General features: G+C 31.5%; 3 protein-coding genes across 3 annotated transcripts; 1 reads left to right on the top strand and 2 right to left on the bottom strand.

Annotated features, from left to right (window-relative positions):
• Nucleotides 1-230: 230 nt before the first annotated feature.
• LOC111038108 (zinc finger MYM-type protein 1-like) lies at nt 231-4,337 on the bottom strand. The gene is made up of 10 exons (XM_022321050.1): nt 4,118-4,337; nt 3,289-3,416; nt 2,932-3,114; nt 2,463-2,730; nt 2,130-2,202; nt 1,926-2,052; nt 1,389-1,641; nt 1,064-1,318; nt 705-967; nt 231-608 (listed from the first exon to the last, which is right to left on the bottom strand). The coding sequence occupies exons 1-10, from the start codon at nt 4,335-4,337 to the stop codon at nt 231-233; spliced, it is 2,148 nt and encodes a 715-aa protein (XP_022176742.1).
• An 11,397-nt stretch (nt 4,338-15,734) lies between these two features.
• LOC111038107 (piggyBac transposable element-derived protein 4-like) lies at nt 15,735-17,237 on the bottom strand. Its single transcript, XM_022321049.1, has 2 exons — nt 17,118-17,237; nt 15,735-17,018 (listed from the first exon to the last, which is right to left on the bottom strand). The coding sequence occupies exons 1-2, from the start codon at nt 17,235-17,237 to the stop codon at nt 15,735-15,737; spliced, it is 1,404 nt and encodes a 467-aa protein (XP_022176741.1).
• Nucleotides 17,238-18,302: 1,065 nt separating this feature from the next.
• On the top strand, nt 18,303-19,250 carry LOC111038106. The gene has a single exon (XM_022321048.1). The coding sequence runs from the start codon at nt 18,303-18,305 to the stop codon at nt 19,248-19,250; it is 948 nt and encodes a 315-aa protein (XP_022176740.1).
• Nucleotides 19,251-19,520: the final 270 nt, after the last annotated feature.

The following is a 19,520-nucleotide window of genomic DNA, read 5'->3' as shown; positions in this document are numbered from 1 at the left end:
TAATATTGGCTTTACAACAATTTGTTTTTTTTATGTATGTGACACTATCGTGAGTAATGTAAGCCTATCATAAAAATGGTGTACTCTACTCAACATTTTATAGCAACCAATAGTAATTAGTATCTTACTAGTTTCTTAAAAATGTAATATTAATTATTATTATAACTAAATTTGTATACCTCTAATATGAGAGTAAGAAAAAAGAAAACAAGTCAACTTTAGGTAACATTTTAATATATTAACGGTATTTTTCTATTGTTAGCACTTGAAAAATCGTTTAAAATGTCTTCACTGTTAATATTGTTTGATATGTCTCTCTCAATATGAATGATAGATAAATTTGAAAACCGTTCTTGTATCATAGTAGACCGTAACCATGTTTTGACTCGCCTCATCGCAGAAAATGACCTTTCACAAGTTGCACTACTTATTGGCAAAGTATATGCAACACCAAGGAGTTTGTATAGATTTGGAAAAGTAGCTTCATTTATGATACTTTTCATTTGCTCTGGATCACCTAATACCTGATCTTGATACACAGTTTGAAAAGCATTTTTTGCAACAGTCATTTCCGCCATTAATGTATCAGTATCAATTTGAAACAGATCCTATAATAGTATACAGTAGTAAAAAAATATAAATTAAAGCATATAATCATAATATTCATTGTTTAGATATTTTATTGAAAGATGATGTATTTTTACTTTATAATGGTTAATGAATAATTTGCTTTCTTTAAAATCAAGCAGAAAAAAATTGTCGATGGACTGAGCAAGCTCTAAACTTTGATCAGGAAAACGACGAATAAGATTTTCAATAACAGAATCAAGCACAGCATAATATTTGATTCGCCAAAATGCTTCATTTGTTACTTGAGCAGAAACTTCTTGTTGAGCACTAGTTGTAGAAGTTACATAAAAATTTGACAAACGTGTACTTTCAACTCTTCTTCTTTTCGACCCAAGACCTAAAAATTAGAATGAATATAAATTACTAATTATAACATTGTTATTTTTACAATTAGAAAGTAATATAATTTGAAAAAATACAAATTAGTAATTACCAATTGTAGGTTTCTCAATCGAAACTTGATGCTTTTTGGCAAATTCATTTATTTGATTCCAAATAACCAAAAATTTATCATCATTTCGATAATCTTTTAGACTTTGTATTACAGAATGAATTATTTGAGCTGCTTGTCCTAGAGTGGCGGTTTTTTCTTGTAATCTATTACTCAGAATGTTTACAACAAGTAAAATTTCATACAAAACAAATAGATGAACCACAAATCCTGGTTCCTGAAGTAATGATAAAATTCCTAAAAATAATACATTTTATATTTTATTGTGTATGATTAAAATTATTTATTATTTTTAGTTTAATTTAACCTTTAGCTTGTGCCACATCTCTATCATTGTTATCTTCAATTTCTTCATTAAGAACTTCAATTAGAGCAGGATAATTTTCCATAATTACTTTACAATTATGATAACGACATGACCAACGTGTGTCACTTATTCGAGTTATACTTTTGTTCTTAATCTTGAGTTTATTTTTAATTTCTAGAAATTTATAGTTGGTAGTAGGCATAGCAAAATGTACATATACTGCCTCTAAAGTATTAAATAGACTTTTAGCTTCCTAGAAATAAATTAAAAATGATTTATAAATACTATAAAATTGTAAACATAACTAAAATGTATAAATGTATTTATATTTCATATTTACATTAACTGACTTGCACATATCTATTACAACTAAATTTGTCCTATGTGCCATACAATGTGTATAGATTGCATATGGATACTTTTCTTGAATTTTTTTTTGAACACCACCATGTTTCCCAGACATAACACTTGCTCCGTCATATGATTGAGCAATATTATGGGAACATCAATTAAGTTATATTTTCCGAGAAAACAAACAATTGCTGATGTCAACGATTCTGAATTTTGATTTTCAGAAACATTGATGAAACCCAAAAAACGTTCAAAGATTTGAAAATGATTGGTATATCGAACGCACAATGCCATTTGTTCTTCTTTAAAACTTCTAAAAAGATATATTTTATTATAAAAAATATTAGCTAATAACATTAGGTAGTTAGTAACTCAGGTATGGTTTATTACCTGGCTTCATCACACATTATAGAAAAAAAACCACATTTCTTTATATCAGTGCTTATAGTTGAAATTACATTATCTGCGCATAGTTGAACAATTTGATTTTGAATTGCCCAACTTGTATAATTAATAGGTGTTTCATATTTTTTGAAAAAGTCTGTGTTATGTTTAGCTATTAATTTACATGTTTCTAAAAAATTACCTGAAAATTACAAAAACTTTTATATTTTACCAATATTATAATATTGTTTAATTTTGAAAAATAATAATTATAGTATGTATGTTTATTAAATGTTTTACATATTTTTAATAAGATACATACATATTTTTTATTTATACCTTGATTAGTAGACAGTTCTTTTTCATCATGACCACGGAAAGCTAGACCTTGTCTAGATAAATATAATACAATATCTATTAATATTTTCAAATATTCACGGTTTATAGAAATTTGTTCTCGGTTTGCAGTTTCTAAGCTAGTGTGAACAGAACCTGACTTTTTTGTTTGTTTAAGAGCAAACCATTTTGCTGAACATACCAAATGGTGATTAGAACTGCCATGAAGTTGTAATTTTGATTTTGATCCTTTCCCTTTAGAGCCACTAAGCTGTAAATAAAAATAATTAATTTCTATATTTACCTACTAATAACTGTTCACAAATGACTAGGCTATATACAAATATATAATAGGTACAGTATGAAAAAATGTACACTCTATTACACCACCTATGTAAAAATAAATGTAATCTTTTACACATTTCAAAATTAATACAATAATAAACTTGGTTAAAAACAGTTTAAAATTTACCTTTTTCCAATTGTTGAATCCTATTTTGACAAATGTATCCTCTGAAGTCTCATTACCAAATATACGGCACACATAACAATAAATTGCATTACTCTCGATACTGTACTCAATCCATGGAAAGTGATCATACCATGAAGCACTAAAACTTCTGTTTTGAGTTCCTTGTTTGGTTTTTGGATACACCTAAACAAAATTTAAAATTTAAGTGTCAGGTAGCAACATAATTGAATAATAATGCATTTTATTACAAGTCTTAAGTTAACAAAGTACTTACCAAAATTGCAAAATACTATTATGATTTAAGCAAAAGGAAAGTAGGTTCATAGGTACTCATTTATTATAAAAAATATAACTTACCTGTAATATTGGTCGGTATGGCCCGGTGTGAATATCACCTAAATCATTAGGGCTATTCGGCTGTATTTTTTGTACTATTACGGGCTCTTCAGCTTCTACTATGGAAGTTTCTTTGACCACTACTGGCACTACGCATTCATCATTTTTTTTTTTATTAATATTGAAAATATTAAAAACTTTATTGTTCATCTTAATATCGTATAGCAATAAATTCACAAAACAAATAAGAAATAAGTAACAACAATAACTGAAAAATACAGAGGCGTAACGTTTTATAATTGTAAATATTCTTCAATATTCCAACCTCAATTACAAGACAGATGACAGTATGACCAAGCTTATCAATGCAATCCTAAATATCACAAAATAATATAAAACCCACAGTCCCTGTCTAAAAATAGATATTTTTCACTCAATATATTTTATCAAACATAATCGTTATCTCTTATCTATTTTATTTGAAAACTTTTCGAGATTTAAAATATTCATTTCTTTTTTTCCAAGTGACAAAATACAATTTTACGTGTAATATTTAAAATTAATAAAGGATATTTTTAGGGGGGCTAAACCATAGCCAGGGGGGNGTTATTACGTTAACAATCGACCTATCACTTATCAGAATTCACTATGCAGTTACCCAGTGGTCAGTAGTCAGTAGTCAGTACTCAGTAGTCAGTACTCAACTCAGTAGGTAGTCACTAGTCAGTACCCAACTTTACCCTACTTAAATAATTAATACTTAATAGATTACTTCTTAATATATCATAGTCCATAGATGGAAAATATTTGTTACAAATAATACACATAAATAAAACTTACTCATCATCACATTCATCAATGTTAACTAACAACGAGGATGGCGATGGCGATCCTGAAAATCCTTTGCGCTGATCATCCAACTCTTTAAATTTTGACTTGTGCTTGGACTGAAGGTGATTCCATAAATTTGTTGTATTTGTACCTGAATTGGCGTACGTCTTTTTACAGATTTGACATTGGGCACGTAAACCACAGTCAGTTTTAATAAAAACTTGCCACACTTCACTCATGATTTAAATTGAGGTAATAGCCATTAGCCAATAGGTAATTGTAAATTCGAATATCGTAATTCGTAAACTAAACGTTATTTTAATAATAATTGTAATGATGACGTTATGGATTAATGTAACAAATTTTGTATCTACAGAAGATATAAATAGATCAATAGTCAACGTTTTCCAATGTTTTATTATGATAACGGATATATTTTTATCGTGTTTCATTAATCTGTGATACTACACACAACAATCGATTTTTTAATTGTTAATCGATTGGCTGATTAATCGATTAATCGAAACAATTAATCGATTAATCGATTATTTTTTACGATTAATCGATCTTCCGATTAATCGATTATCTAAAATTATTAAAAATAATCGATTAATCGATTAATTGATTAGGATCGATTAATCGATTGTCATAATCGCGCACCCCTAATTCGTACAACTCGGTGCGCATCGTGATCGTATTGGTTATTGTTAATCTTTGTTATTAGGTACTTTTAAACTTATTGTGTAGTTGTGTGTGTACTGTGCCCGGTGTGTCACTTTGTCTCAAGCTCAACTCTCAATATTGTTGACTGTTCACTGTTGTCGAAACTTCGGTCTGTGTCAAGTACTCAACTACTCAAGAGTGATATTACCTACTTTATATATTTTCGGCGACAATAGGTAAGTAAATCTACGTATTAGTATAATGTAAATTAAGTATAATACGAGTCACGAGATATCTAATACTTATCAGATTCCACGGGGCATACTGACAGCTACCTACCTATAAAATCTTACATATTTTTGATAATAATATGCTGCGTCGTCGCGTCGATGTGCACCCGAAATCTAAACTACTGTGATCGCTAGGTATTCACAATCGTAGAAAATCACGAATGTAAATTGTAAAAGCCCTTGAGGTTTTGACATTAAGCATCACAAAATGTAGATTTCCAATATGCTATGTAGGTACATCGAACAAACAAAATTATGTTTAATATAGGTAGGTAGGTAGGTAATCTATGCGTTATTTTAAACGACCTATATTATACAGTATCATTTCAATTAGTCTCTACCTAACCTAGGTATAGCCTTCAGAAACTAGATTATATATGTAGGTAGTTAATGATTAATAAATAAATTACAGATACCTACCTAACCTCTATACATTTCTTTGTTTATACCTATAGTTCAAGTATGAAAAAATCATTTCCATTAAGTTATCGATCAAAAAAAAGGAGAATTAATGAAGAGTTAGAAGCGCATTATAATTCTGTACAAGATAATTCTTTTTTTATTGATGACTCTGTAGATAATATTGATAAATCTCCTAGTAATTTATCACAAATTACAGAAAACAATATAGTTGAAATGAATAATAGCCCAAATAATAATGATTTTGTATTAGATGATAGTTTAACGGATAATATCAATAAGACTCAAAATTATAATTTAAATACTGAACATTTTAATGACCCGTTAAACTTAAATACTTCAACTGATGGTGATTTTATATATTTTGATACAGACAAATCTTTTTGTTTTGAGTTAGCTGATTGGTCAATACAAAACAAAATTCCACATACTGCTTTGAATAGTCTCCTATTAATTTTAAGAAAACATAAATGTTTTTCTACTTTGCCCAAAGATGCTAGAACTATTTTACACACAAAACCTGTAGAGTTATGTAAAATGCGAATTGTTGATCCTGGTAAATATTACCATTTTGGAATCGAAAATGGAATTAATAGATACTTTTCAACTTTTAATACAATAATTGATCAATCTTCAAAAGAAATGAATCTTGTTATTGGCATCGATGGATTGCCTATTTCTAAAAGCAATTCCAATCAATTTTGGCCCATTTTAGCTTATGTGAGGTCAAAAAGTAATGTTGTTTTTCCAGTTGGACTATATTTTGGTACTGAAAAGCCAAATGATAGCAATGAATTTTTAAAAGATTTTATAGACGAAGCAAAACATTTAGTTGAAAATGGTCTAGTGATTAATAATAGTATTTATAAGATAATATTAGATGTTTTTTGTTGCGACACTCCTGCAAAAGCATTCATTTTGAAAATAAAAGGTCATAATGGTTTTTCTTCTTGCACAAGATGTGAAATTGAAGGAGAGTATAAAGAGAATCGGCTATGTTTTCCTTATTGTGATATTTCCAAGCGAGAAGCCAAACGAACGCATAATAATTATGTTCATCAAACTGATATAAATCACCATTCACCATATACTACTATTTCAAGGATTGTAGAAATATCTGGTGTGAATGTTGTATCCTCTTTCTCCCTTGATTACATGCATTTAGTAACTCTGGGTGTAATGAAAAAACTTTTACTATTGTGGATCAAAGGACCATTAAGTGTTCGTTTACCATCTTCAAAAATAAAACATTTAACCCAATTATCTTTAAGTTTCAAATCTGAATTTCCATGTGAATTTTCTCGGAAACCTAGATCTCTAGATGAAGTGGCACGCTGGAAAGCTACCGAATTCCGTTCATTTTTGTTGTATGTTGGTCCTGTTATATTAAAAAATATTGTGTCTGCTGATTGTTTAAAAAACTTTATGGCCCTCAATATAGCAATGATTATTCTATTATCTCCTAATCGTAGATCATTTATACAATATGCTGATGATTTGTTAAATTACTTTGTTGAAACATTTGAACAAATCTATGGACAGTATCTTGTATCTTCCAACATTCATGGATTAATTCATTTGGTAGATGATTTTAAACAGTATGGGCCTCTCGATAATTGCAGTGCGTTCCCATTTGAAAACTATATGAAAGTTCTAAAAAGTATGCTGAGGCAGCCTAATAAGCCTTTAGAACAAGTAGTAATAAGATATAATGAAAATGGAAACTTTAGTCTAAATAAAAATGAAACCGTCCAAAGTGATGAAAATGGCTTATTATTAGGATCACATAATGATGGACCTTTAGTAAGTGGCAGCGTTAATCCACAATTCAGTTCTTTAATTTTGAGTAGTTTTAAAATTAAATGTAAAATAGATGCTGATTCTTATTTTATTTCTAAGACTAATGAAGTTATAAAATTAATTAATATTGCTCACTCACATAACACTGGTGAAGTGGTTTTGATTGGCAGAAAATTTGAAATCAAGGAAATTTTTTATGATAAACCTATAAGATCATCTTGCTTTGGAATATATATTGTAAAACAATTATCAACTAATTTATATATGTGGTCTATAAATGATATTCAAAATAAAGTTATGATATTATCTTACAATAAAGATTGCATTGCTATCCCTTTATTACATTCATCATTGTTGAAAAATTCAAGTTTGTATAAAAAAAAATATTCAAATTTTAGACTGTTAATTTTTTTGTAAATATTTGTTTTATTTGTATCAACTATAATAATATATATCAATTAAGAATAATTTTATCAAGGTTGTATCTATGTACCCGATAGGAACCTATACATTTTAAATATTATGCAGATAGTTTTCCATTTAATTATGCTAAAATTATAACACGCTTCTCTTTGAAAACTTCTACCAATGTGAATTTTTTGGTCAATGTGTGCCAAATACAAATTAATTAAAAAAGTAATTATAGTACCTATTTTATTACAAATAAAAATTATTTAAATATCGCCTAATATATCTAGTTAATTATGTGAATTGTGTGAATGTTAATTTAAATTTATTTAAACATTTTTAAGTTATTTTTTCGAGTTACTGGAAAAATTCAGTTACCTATATTGTATTTTGTTGTATTAGTTGAGCATGTTAGCACACAATTTGTTTTCTCTCTGACCAATAAGGAACATTAAAATGTTTAGTATATTTTTAGCTTTAATATTATAGTGAATTGACAATAGGTCATATTATTATCAAACTTAATAAGGTAAGAATATTATCTAGCATACATCATAATATTTTTTAGTCGATACATATTTTATTTTTAATGCAAGTTATCGGCATTTAACATATTAATATTTTGCATACTTACAAGTTCATAACAAACTTTTAAATAAAAATATCAATAATAGCCTATGATGTGCCATAGATAATATCTTTATGTAGCTTTAAGTTTGATAATAATAATAATACCTAATTTATTATAATAACTAAGGCAACCACACACAAAACTGAATTTGCTGAACACATCAATATTGGCATATTGCATATGGATCAGAGAGAGAAAACAAATAGTGAGAGAATATAATATTATTACGTTACTTATTAAGTTTACAATAACATTGTTGTTGGCGCACTTCGTGTTCTTACCGAAGCAGTTGACACGACGTACTCGCGGGGTCAGGAAAACAATAATAAAATGGTACAAATTGGTAAATGGTAGGTAGAGTATAATATCTGTATTAATCAATATCTCAGATAATAATAATAATAATAATTTAAGGGCAGTTGACGATAGACGTCTCTACGTCAACTACGTACACAAAACTCAATAATAATAATAGGTACAATTCATAATAATAATACAAAATAGCAATGCAACATACGGGGATAACTGTTGTTATTGTTGAGCGGCGGCGGCGATGGTCGTCGGAGGTGGCTGGACGTGACAATTATAGGCGACCAGCTGATCGGCGGCGGCGGCCGATAATTGACTAATCAGTTAATATGGAAATAGCTCGGCGGCGGCGATGCTTCTTGAGCTTACGTAACATGCAGGCACGCGATACGCCACAACAACGCAAATACGGACGTACTACGCGCGCGACACAACTATAGCGTAACACACGAGTATACGACACGCAATTCGGCCGACACAATACAGAAGTCGGAACCACAGACGATACCCAAAAGGTCTCCACGGACGTCAAAGCAACGACGTCCGATGTCAAACGAGACAGGGCAACTTAACTAGACATATCGGCGCGCCAACACAACATGCAAAATAGCCAGTAAGATAACACGTCGGACGGGAAGGGGAATACGCAGTGTTGCCAAATGGTACGATCCTGGTGGGGAAGTACGATAATTTTAGCGCACACAAGATCCCCCATCAGGCTTTAGGATGGGGGATCGTACCACCAAGACACCAAGTGTCCAACTACCAATGACAAAAAAAAAAAAAAATTATTCCTAAAATAGCGTTAGTATTATTATATGAATATTATTAGCGTTTATTATTATTGTAAAATTCCCAATTATAATAGTTATAATAATATCTAATAATAAATGATAATAACCCCTATAGGCTATAGGCTATAACACAATTCAACACTATTTACTATTTAGTATATTCGTTATTCGTTAATTATATATTATTAATCGTTTATTTTATTATATTTATTATATTGTTAACAATATGAGTGATTCCGAAGATAACCCATGTTTGAGAACACCAGAAAAAGTTAAGCGATCGAGAAATGAAGGTTCAGTCAAGCTAAGTCACAAAAAGCAAAAGTTTCGCAACGAATGGCCACAAAAAACCGAATTCAAAAATTGGTTGATGCCAGTACAAAATGATAATTTCAAAGGTAAATGCAAATTGTGTAATACTGAAATGACAGCTGAATTAACAGTAATAAAAAAACATATGACATCTAAAAAACACCAAGTTATAATTCGATCAACTGAAAAATGTGAAAAACCAATACCGTGTTATTTCAATGACAGTTCAAAAAAAAAACTGATTGACGACACAAAGAAAGCCGAGATATTACTAAGCGGTTTCATTTCTGAGCATAATTTGTCTTTTAATATCATGGATCATTTAACTGCTCTTTGCAAAGAAATTTTCGTTGATTCTAAAATTGCTTCAAACTTAAGCATGGGTCGTACTAAAACAGCTGCAATTGTAAAAAATGTCATTGGAAAATGTCATCACGAAGCACTCACAGACAAATTAAAAACTTACAAATTTAGCGTCATCATAGATGAAAGTACAGATATTGGTACAATTAAAAGTCTATGCATTTGTGTAAAATACTTTGATTCAAAATTAGATAAACTTGAAACAAAATTTTGGAAATTAATACAGCTATTCACGGACTCCGAAAGTGCTAATATTGGTGCTACAGCGGAAACGATATTTAACGAACTAACAGCATCATTTGTTGTTGACAATGTACCACTTGAGAATATTACAGGTATAGTATAGTTTTTAAACAACCATACATAATATTTACAATTACTATGCATTATAATTATTATAATTGCCCTAGTTAGGTGGTTAATACAATTATATTAAAGTTTAAATATTTGATTTAGGATTTGCTGCAGATGGCTGTAGCTCCATGATGGGACAATGGAACTCTGTTTCAAGTAGATTCAAAGAGTTGTACCCAGGTAAGATTTTTGAATTTTAGATTGAAAAATATCTGTTTTACTTTTTTGTACTTGTATAGTTGTATGTTCTAGGAATATTTATCCAAAAGTGCATATGCCACAGTTTACACTTGTGCGCTAGTTCTGCCTGTAAAGCATTACCAAGGCAATGCGAAGACCTCTGTCGTGATATTTACAACTATTTTAAGTCGAGCTGCAAACGAGTGTCACAATTTCGAGAGTTTCAAGAGTTTTGTGAATTTGAACCACACAGAATACTTAAACCATCACAAACACGGTGGTTGTCATTGGCAGCGGTAGTCAATAGGATACTGGAGCAATGGCAAGCGTTGAAACTTTTTTTTACTTCTCATTGGGTAAATGATAGATTAAAGGCAGCTGAACATATTTATAAATCTTTGCATGATCCATCTATGTTAATATACTATACATTTTTAAATTATTTTCTTCCAAAATTCACAATACTAAATAAGATTTTTCAAAGTGATAAACCTGTTTTAGATACACTTCATGGTAGAATATCAGAGTTATACAAAGAATTACTTTATTCATATTATAGACAAGTGATTAATCCCTTTGATGTAGATCCCAACAATACTTCTTTTTTCAAGCCATTGAAAGACATTTATTTGGGCGCTGGTGTGTATATTTTATTACAGAAACCAGAGATGTCTAATAATAATGATATGGTTTTGGACACATTGAATCGCTGTAGGTCATTTATAATAACCGCATGTGTTGAGATAAAAAAAAGGTATAATTTTAATGATTTAATTTTAAAATCCTTACCACAGATTTCACCAAAAAATGTATTGGGCAATGTACATGCAAATTCTTTATTGCCCTTCATTTCATTATTTCCCAGAATTGTAAATGAAACCAATCAGATACAACTCATTGATGATGAATGGAGGAAACTTATAAGTTACACATTTGAATCAAATATATTAGACATTATTAAAACTAAAAATGTGGATAATTTTTGGATTTACTTGAAATCATATGAACAGCTATTTATTAATTTATCTGAGTTTATTTTAACAATATTATCTTTACCACAATCAAATTGTGCCTGTGAGCGTTTATTTTCTAAAGTTAATTTGATTAAAACAAAACTGCGCAATAAATTAATGACTGATACATTAAATGGTCTTATTAATTCTAGTGAGTGTATAAAACCATATTCGTGTTATAAGTTTAAACCATCCAAAGAAATGCTTAACTCTATGACATCAAATATGTATGATTTTATAAATAATACTGTTGATGATGATGACATAACTTTTGAGACTGAATAGTACAATAAATCAAAACTGTGAAAGAACCTAACTATTTTAATTTTTTTTTATTTGTTATTTTGTTCATTAAGTTGTATTTAATAATATATTATAAAGGTATATGATAAAGTTATTTGAATTTGATTGTTATTTGTTAACAATAATTATCATACTTATGTATAATTATTTTTTATTTGTTATTTTGTTCATTAAGTTGTACTTAATAATATATTATAAAGGTATATAATAAAAGTATTTGATTTTGAAGATATTATACATAACATTTTTTATTATTTAGCGTATTATTTTCTTCCTTCAAAATCTTGTATGATTGTATGATCCAAACGAGAACCGAGCGTAGCGAGGTTCGAGTAATTTTTTTTTTGTTATGGTACGATAATCTTATTAGAAATACGATAATTCTGACCCAGGTTTACGATAAACCCACTTTTAAAATTTGGCAACACTGGGAATACGCAAGCTTAGTCGGCGGTCAACAGGTAAAGTCGCCAACACCGATAGCGGTACGAGTTTAACGACGGCTTGCGTAAACAATTGTAATATTCAAATCTATTTTAATTTTCTTTCATAGATTTTGTGACAATTTTCAGATTTTAAAATATTTTATTCTAACATTCTTAATTCTTAATATCTAGTATATTAAATAATATAGGTATTAAAATTTTAATATCTTAAGTTTATTTATATACCTATATAATATAATTATAAAACATAAATAATGAAGAGCATTATCATTTTAAAAAAAATTATAAAAGAAAAATAATCAAACTTTCTATTTTTCAGTAGATCAAAAGTAGATGAAAATGTTTACTGTGGTGCATTTTATTAATGAAAATGCAGTTGAAGCTGTTCCCAGCCATTGGGTAAAAAAAGATGTTTGTGGTTGGCCAAAAAACAATATAAAAAAACATATACAATCTAGAACAATCCTAAATAAGCATGGTTTTGATTATTTTCCTTCGAGAACGTTAAAAAAAGGCATTGGTAATTTCAAGTTATTTACCTATTTAATGGATATTATATTTTTTTTGAGGGTGGTTTTTAATTGATTTTTATATTTTACTATAGCCAGTTATCTTGAAGCTAAATTAAAAGTTAAAAAAGCTGAGGTAACAGATGATCTTTCAACTAGTGATGAAATTCAGAACAGGATTAGAAGAAAAAAAGTATTGGTTCAAGATCCACCTATTTTTAATGAATTGTTAAACGAAGGTAAATTTTAAAACTATAACATTTTAAGGTTACTAAATTAACTATTAATAATAAACTTTTATCCATAGGTAATTTATCAAAATCTGCTAATGGCAATGAAACATTAAACAATTGTCAAATGATAAGTTCACAAATTCCAGTTAAAAGGAGATTATTTGATACAACTTCTTCTAGTCAGGGTATTGTTCTAAAAATAATAATGATTATATTTTAATAAAAACTCAAATATAATTTTTACATACAAATTATGATAGTGTAAATACTAATTATGTTATAGTAATACTATATATTAACAAGTTGACTGCCACGAGTTTTTTTGTGAACTTTCCTCTATTGCCATGAGCATCATATTAGGGCCACACGTTGACTTTCCACCATTGCCATGAGAGACACATATTGATGCTCAACATTTTTAAATGTTGAAATTGAGTACACATATTATACCTCAGTTTTGTTAATTTTTTTGAATAGAGAATCAAAATCTAAATATATAACTACTTGTAGCATTGGGACTTATGACCGGTATTATTTCATACATTTAAATTAAAATAAAGCAAATTTCCATTATTGTATAATTTTTCAACACTTTATTAATATGTTAACACTGTTTTTAATGTATAATGACACAACATATGACATTAAATTATATAATATTAATATACTTTTATAACTTGTGTTAGTTTTACATACTTAAAACAATTTCTTATACAATTTTTTGAACAAACTATAACATTATAAATATATAAACAATATAAATGTATAAACAGTATAAATATAATAACTTAAGTTTTGGTTATTTTTCTTATAAGTCTTTTTGTTACATATATTCAAATCACAATACCTTATTATTACTATATATTATATTATATAAAGATACTAATAGGAATAACAACTTTTTTGTAATCAAAGAATAAAATGATAATGACTAAAATATAAAATAATTAATAGTTGTACGGGCCGGGAACATAAGATGATAATATGTGCGCCCGGACACCAACTTATTGCAAGCCACTAACACCTAAATCTTAATAATATGTGACACTAGAATAGCTGGGTGTGTAGTGATGTAAATAGCTCGAACAGCAGTGGTCGGGGTTGCCGGGCAAATACTGTTGAGCTATGTAATGCTTGTTATGTAAAATGTATAAAATGTATAAGTGTGTATATTGAGTGTGTGTAAGACTTAAAACTATGGAACATGGGTAACTCAACCAATGGTAACGCAGATTGCAATTATGGTAAAATATATAATATAATAATAAAAAAAATGGCCCTTTTGGCCCAACAAGTAAAAATGTATAAAAATATAATATAAGTTGCCGGTTCGGCACAACCAATAAAAGATATAATAATATTATACGGCCAAGTATAATACAATAATGTATAAATGTATAATAAATAATAATTTAGAAAAAACTCACAAATTGTCGGTGCTCGGCTGGCCAGCTGCTACCTATACAGCTATATAATAATTTCACACACAATAAAATATAATAATAAAAATGTGGCGATTAGCGCCAATAAAATATTACAAATACGGCGATTAGCGCCAATAAAATATAATAATAAAAATGTGGCGATTAGCGCCAATAAAATATAATAATAAAAATGTGGCGATTAGCGCCAATAAAATATAATAAATAATAATATTACAAATGTGGCGATTAGCGCACACAAATATAAAAACAAAGGGCGATTCGCGCCCAGCACCAATGAATATAACAAAAAGGCGATTCGCGCCCTACACTAAATATATAAAAACGTGTGAGATTTTCAACTCATTCGACGCACGCCGGTGCCCTTATAACGTACGGTACTGGTATCTTATGTCGACTGATCGGACTTACGGCGGCCGTGCTAAACCTTTGCGTTCCAGCCGGCCTACGTCGGACGATAAGGCGTAATTGCATAATATTATATGTTATATAACTCACACGACAATAATAATTAAACAAAAATAAATAAACAAATAATGTGTGCGTGTGTGTGTGTGACCAGCTATTCCATTATACATTATCAACGTATACATGTATATATATTATTAAATTGTACGTATTATAATTTATAATAGTACGTGCCTTTTGGGCTCAAACAATAGTCATTTTTTTTCTTTTGTACCTTTTTTATATTTACACATATTATTATGTAAATAAATAAATGATTTCTTTATAATTCATAGTAAATAAAAAATATAAACAACAAAACAAAAACTAAATATAAACATTGTTTTAATTTATTTATTCTTTTTTTTTAAATATTTATGATCAGCAAAAAAACACTTAACACAATAAAATCTATCACAGGCTGGACACATTGTTCTCACTTTTTTTGTTTTACTTTGAGCATAAGCTCTACCTTCCTCTAAGACTAGTTTTTGGTAACATATTGCACATCTATTACGTGTAGTTTTTTCAACTATTGAATGCATTTCTAAATTATCATTTTCAGTATCTACTGGTTTGTCTATCATAGATAAAATAATAGATTCTCTAAATTCAGTCACACTCATATTACAATTATTTACTTTATTATATAATATAAGAGCATTTATAACACTAGTATTCAATAAAACTTCAAACGCTACCTTTCTGTACCATTTCATTTATCGCCTAAGAGGAGTGTGATAAGAAGATCTTAAATCACTCACATCAACTAGACCTTTTCCTCGATTATAGTCCAAAACTACTTCTGGCTTTCCAATTTCAGTTCCTATTTTAGTTTGTATTTGCCTAATATTGTCCTCATGTTTAGTGGATAACATAAGAACATCCCTTTTATCTTTCCATTTCAAAATTAATATTCCTGTATTACTTTTTTGAGCCACAATTTCCCCTTTTTTAAGTTTGTGTTTTACAACATCTTGTGGATTATGCTTTCTATTTGCTCTTAATGTACCAACTAAATTAGTAGATCTTGATAAAAGTTTGTGAGCTAAATTAATGCTGGTGTACCAATTATCAGTATAAAGGGTACGGCCAAAATCTAAATATTCTTCTGACATTTCCATCACTATTTTAGTTGATACTTCAACTCCAGGCTCTGCTTCTCTGCCAGTATAAACTCTAAATCCTATGGTGTATGCATCTTGTATACACAGTTTAAAAATTTTAATACCATATCTGTGGTGCTTGTTTTTTATATATTGTCTAAAGGATAAACGTCCAACAAATGGTATTATTGACTCATCTATGCACATGTGTTCCTCAGGTATCATAGCACATTTATATTTATCAATTAAAGAATCAATTAGATCTCTCACTTTAAAAAGTCTGTCACCTTTAGGACACTCAACATTATTTGAGCAATGAAATGTTCTTAATAGTAGCTCAAATCTATTCCTACACATGTATTCAGGAATACTGGATTGATACATTTTTTTTTTTGACCAATAACTTGCAATAGAAGGAAATGTGGTTAAACCCATCCACATGCAAATACCAAGGAAAGTCAGCATCTCTTTTTTTGTAACATTTTCCCAACGAGTTAAACGAGATTTTGACTTATGAGGAGTACTAATTAATTGAGAAGCATACCTGTTTGTTTCTAAAACCAGCATATCAATTATAGTATCATCAACAAATAAAGAATAAAAAACATAAGGACTGCCATTAGTTAAACATTCAATAAGGTCAGGATTTATACCAACAACTTGACCTGTTGGATTATATACTAAATTATTACTTCGCATAATACTACACCATATTATATTGTTGCCATAATCGTGAACCGTAGATGTAACTCTTATATTTGATCCTTGAAAAACTGGTGTTTGTATTGTTGGTGTTGATGAAGCAGGAGGTTGAGGTGTTTCTTCGTTTGAATCTAATAAGTTGAAATTTGATTCAAAATCACTACCAGAGTTGTTGACTGAGTGTGTAGAATCATCCTAATTATCAACACAAGAACTTATAACGATAGCAACAAACACATCTTTATAAAGTATAAACATTTTAAATAAAAAAAATTGTTTATAAAAATTACTTACCAAATCGATTCGAAAATCAGGATCATCATCAGTGTCATCAAAAACCGAAAAACCATCGTCAGAACCAAAATTATCATCATCTGAGTAGTCGAGAACTTCATTTATTTCATCAGGGTTCATAATTCAAGAGTATTATTCGATATAAATTTACAAACAAATATTATAATATCATGACTACACCGCAATAAACTTCATTGAAACTATTTGAAACACGAAAAAAAATATGTGTTCATAATATTATCACAGAATAATCTATTATATTATTTAAGTTCGGTAGAGTTCTATTATTAAATTCGATATTTTCCATGATAAGAGTAAGCCCATATCTTGATGCTCATTAAAAAAATATTATAAATTCGGCACTATGGGCCATGAGCATCATATTTGGATCTCACTTTAAATCCACAAACTGTTATCATAGTTAGATTCTACTATCAATTGTATGCCAGAAAGTACAAATATATTGTGGTGATTACGACGTGTTATCACCACTTACGCTAGCGCGCCGTAATTATTTTGTCGTTACCATTTTGTTATTTCGTTCCTACCTTTGTATTGTTGTTGTTTTGGGTAAACGATTTATACTTGTATTATTTTTGTGTTCCTTGTATTATTCACTGTGTGAATTATTGTAAACCTTTTATTTGTATTATCTTTGGTCGTCCCGCTACAATTTTGTCTCCCGCCTCGAGAACCTACTTTTTCGCCGTTACGGGCTCGAAGCCGCTCACGTTTTGCCGTACGATCTCACTCACTTTTACGCTCTCGAATCGACTCGAGCAGCCCAACGTCTCGGCTCTTACGACCGACGACCCGAGCGAAACGACCATTTTTAGTTTAACCTGTCTTAGTTTTTCAATAAAATATTTAATCGACCACCGAACGTTTTGCGCATTTTCCTCATATAAAAAAACCTTCTGATCCAGGAGTAAACGTAGTGTTCTGCCGGCGCCCGTGTCACGTTACGACCACCGTCGCTTTTGGCAGCACCGGTAGACACCACATTGGTGACCTCGAACGGTTTTGCTTTTGAAAACCCGACCGCCGTCAACGACGCGAAAGTCCGACCGCCCGCGAGTTCGTCGACTTATAACGAGTCAGCCGCGTGCACCGAATTCCGACCCGACTCGCGTAGGAAAATTACGTTCTCCATCCCATCCGCTTTTGTCCGCGGAATCACTGAACATGCTGTCCGATACACCTGTAACGACCATGCCCCTCACCGTCGTCGCCCCGACAAACGTCACCGCTTCCGTTAAGGACACGACAGCTTCGACAACGCTTACGACGAGCGCAAGCCCCGAGATCTCGTCTGTCACCCACGTCAAGCTTCCGGGTTTCTGGCGCAACTCACCGACCCAATGGTTCACGCACGCGGACGCCATGTTCGCAAACAAGCGAATCCGTTCTGATTTGACGCGCGTGAACCACGTGCTTGAGGCTTTGGACGAGGAAGGCGTGCGAACAATCACTGACTTGCTGGGACCCGACACAACCTATGAAGCAGTTCGGCAACGGCTCGTTACAGCTTATAGCGTCCCGCAAGCCACGCGTTTCCAGCGCATGATTCAGCCAGGTGGCATGGGCGACCGTACACCATCACGCCTGTTACGGGACATGCGGGATGTCTATCCCGACGGAATGTCGGACAGTTCGTTGGTGGCATTTTGGTTGAGCAAGCTCCCACCACCCGTCCGCACCGTCATCGCCGGTCTCAGCGGCTCCGGAGAGTTTCTGGCCGAACGCGCCGACCGCGTGTGGGAAGCGTGCCAAGGCACAGAAGTTTCAGCCGTCGCCAGAGACGCCGACAACCACGAGTTGAGCACGACCACTCGTCGAACCACGCCGGCGAGCCCGTCCGATTACGACGCGCGTTTCCTCGCACTCGAAAACGCCGTTCACGCGCTCACGGCCCAGATCGCGTCCCTCGCGACGTCGCAAGCTGCCGCGTTTTCGCGCACGACCAACGACCGCACCACGCGCCAGCAACGTGCCCGCTCCGTTTCGCTGACAAAACCGCAGGCGAACCCCATCACGGCAGGCTGGTGCTTCTACCACGACAGATACGGCGTAGACGCGCGGAAATGTCGCGATCCGTGCACTTACCCGCCCATGACACGGAAAAATCCGTGAGGCGGCGGCGTTGCACCAACACCTCGCCGCACGACCGCAGCACCGACTCTTCGTCGTCGACACCCGTACCGGACGTCGATTCTTAATTGACTCCGGCGCGGAAATTTCGGTGTTGCCTTGACCCACAAATTTCTGGCCTAACATCGGCCAAAGTACGAGCTCCGATATAAGACTCGTAGCCGCAAACGGCTCACAAATCAAAACCTACGGGCCAAAACAACTGCACCTCGACCTCGGGTTTAAACGACTATTTTCCTGGACTTTCGAAAT

The sequence above is a fragment of the Myzus persicae genome, unplaced genomic scaffold (assembly GCF_001856785.1).
Source record: "Myzus persicae strain clone G006 unplaced genomic scaffold, MPER_G0061.0, whole genome shotgun sequence".
In the NCBI taxonomy this organism is placed as follows: domain Eukaryota; kingdom Metazoa; phylum Arthropoda; class Insecta; order Hemiptera; family Aphididae; genus Myzus; species Myzus persicae.
The sequence above is the reverse complement of the archived record's forward strand: the minus strand, read 5'-3'. Positions and strand labels throughout refer to the sequence as shown.

What these genes read in the sequence shown, in the direction of transcription:
- LOC111038107 (XM_022321049.1), bottom strand. Translation starts at nt 17,237, where the DNA reads ATGAACCCTGATGAAATAAATGAAGTTCTCGACTACTCAGATGATGAT. An exon ending in CTGATTTTCGAATCGATTTG is followed by an intron (nt 17,019 to 17,117) that starts GTAAGTAATTTT and finishes GTTGATAATTAG; the next exon opens with GATGATTCTACACACTCAGT.
- LOC111038106 (XM_022321048.1), top strand. Translation starts at nt 18,303, where the DNA reads ATGCTGTCCGATACACCTGTAACGACCATGCCCCTCACCGTCGTCGCC.
- LOC111038108 (XM_022321050.1), bottom strand. Translation starts at nt 4,337, where the DNA reads ATGAGTGAAGTGTGGCAAGTTTTTATTAAAACTGACTGTGGTTTACGT. An exon ending in CATACCGACCAATATTACAG is followed by an intron (nt 3,115 to 3,288) that starts GTAAGTTATATT and finishes AATTTTGTTTAG; the next exon opens with GTGTATCCAAAAACCAAACA. An exon ending in AGAACTGTCTACTAATCAAG is followed by an intron (nt 2,203 to 2,462) that starts GTATAAATAAAA and finishes AACTATGCGCAG; the next exon opens with ATAATGTAATTTCAACTATA.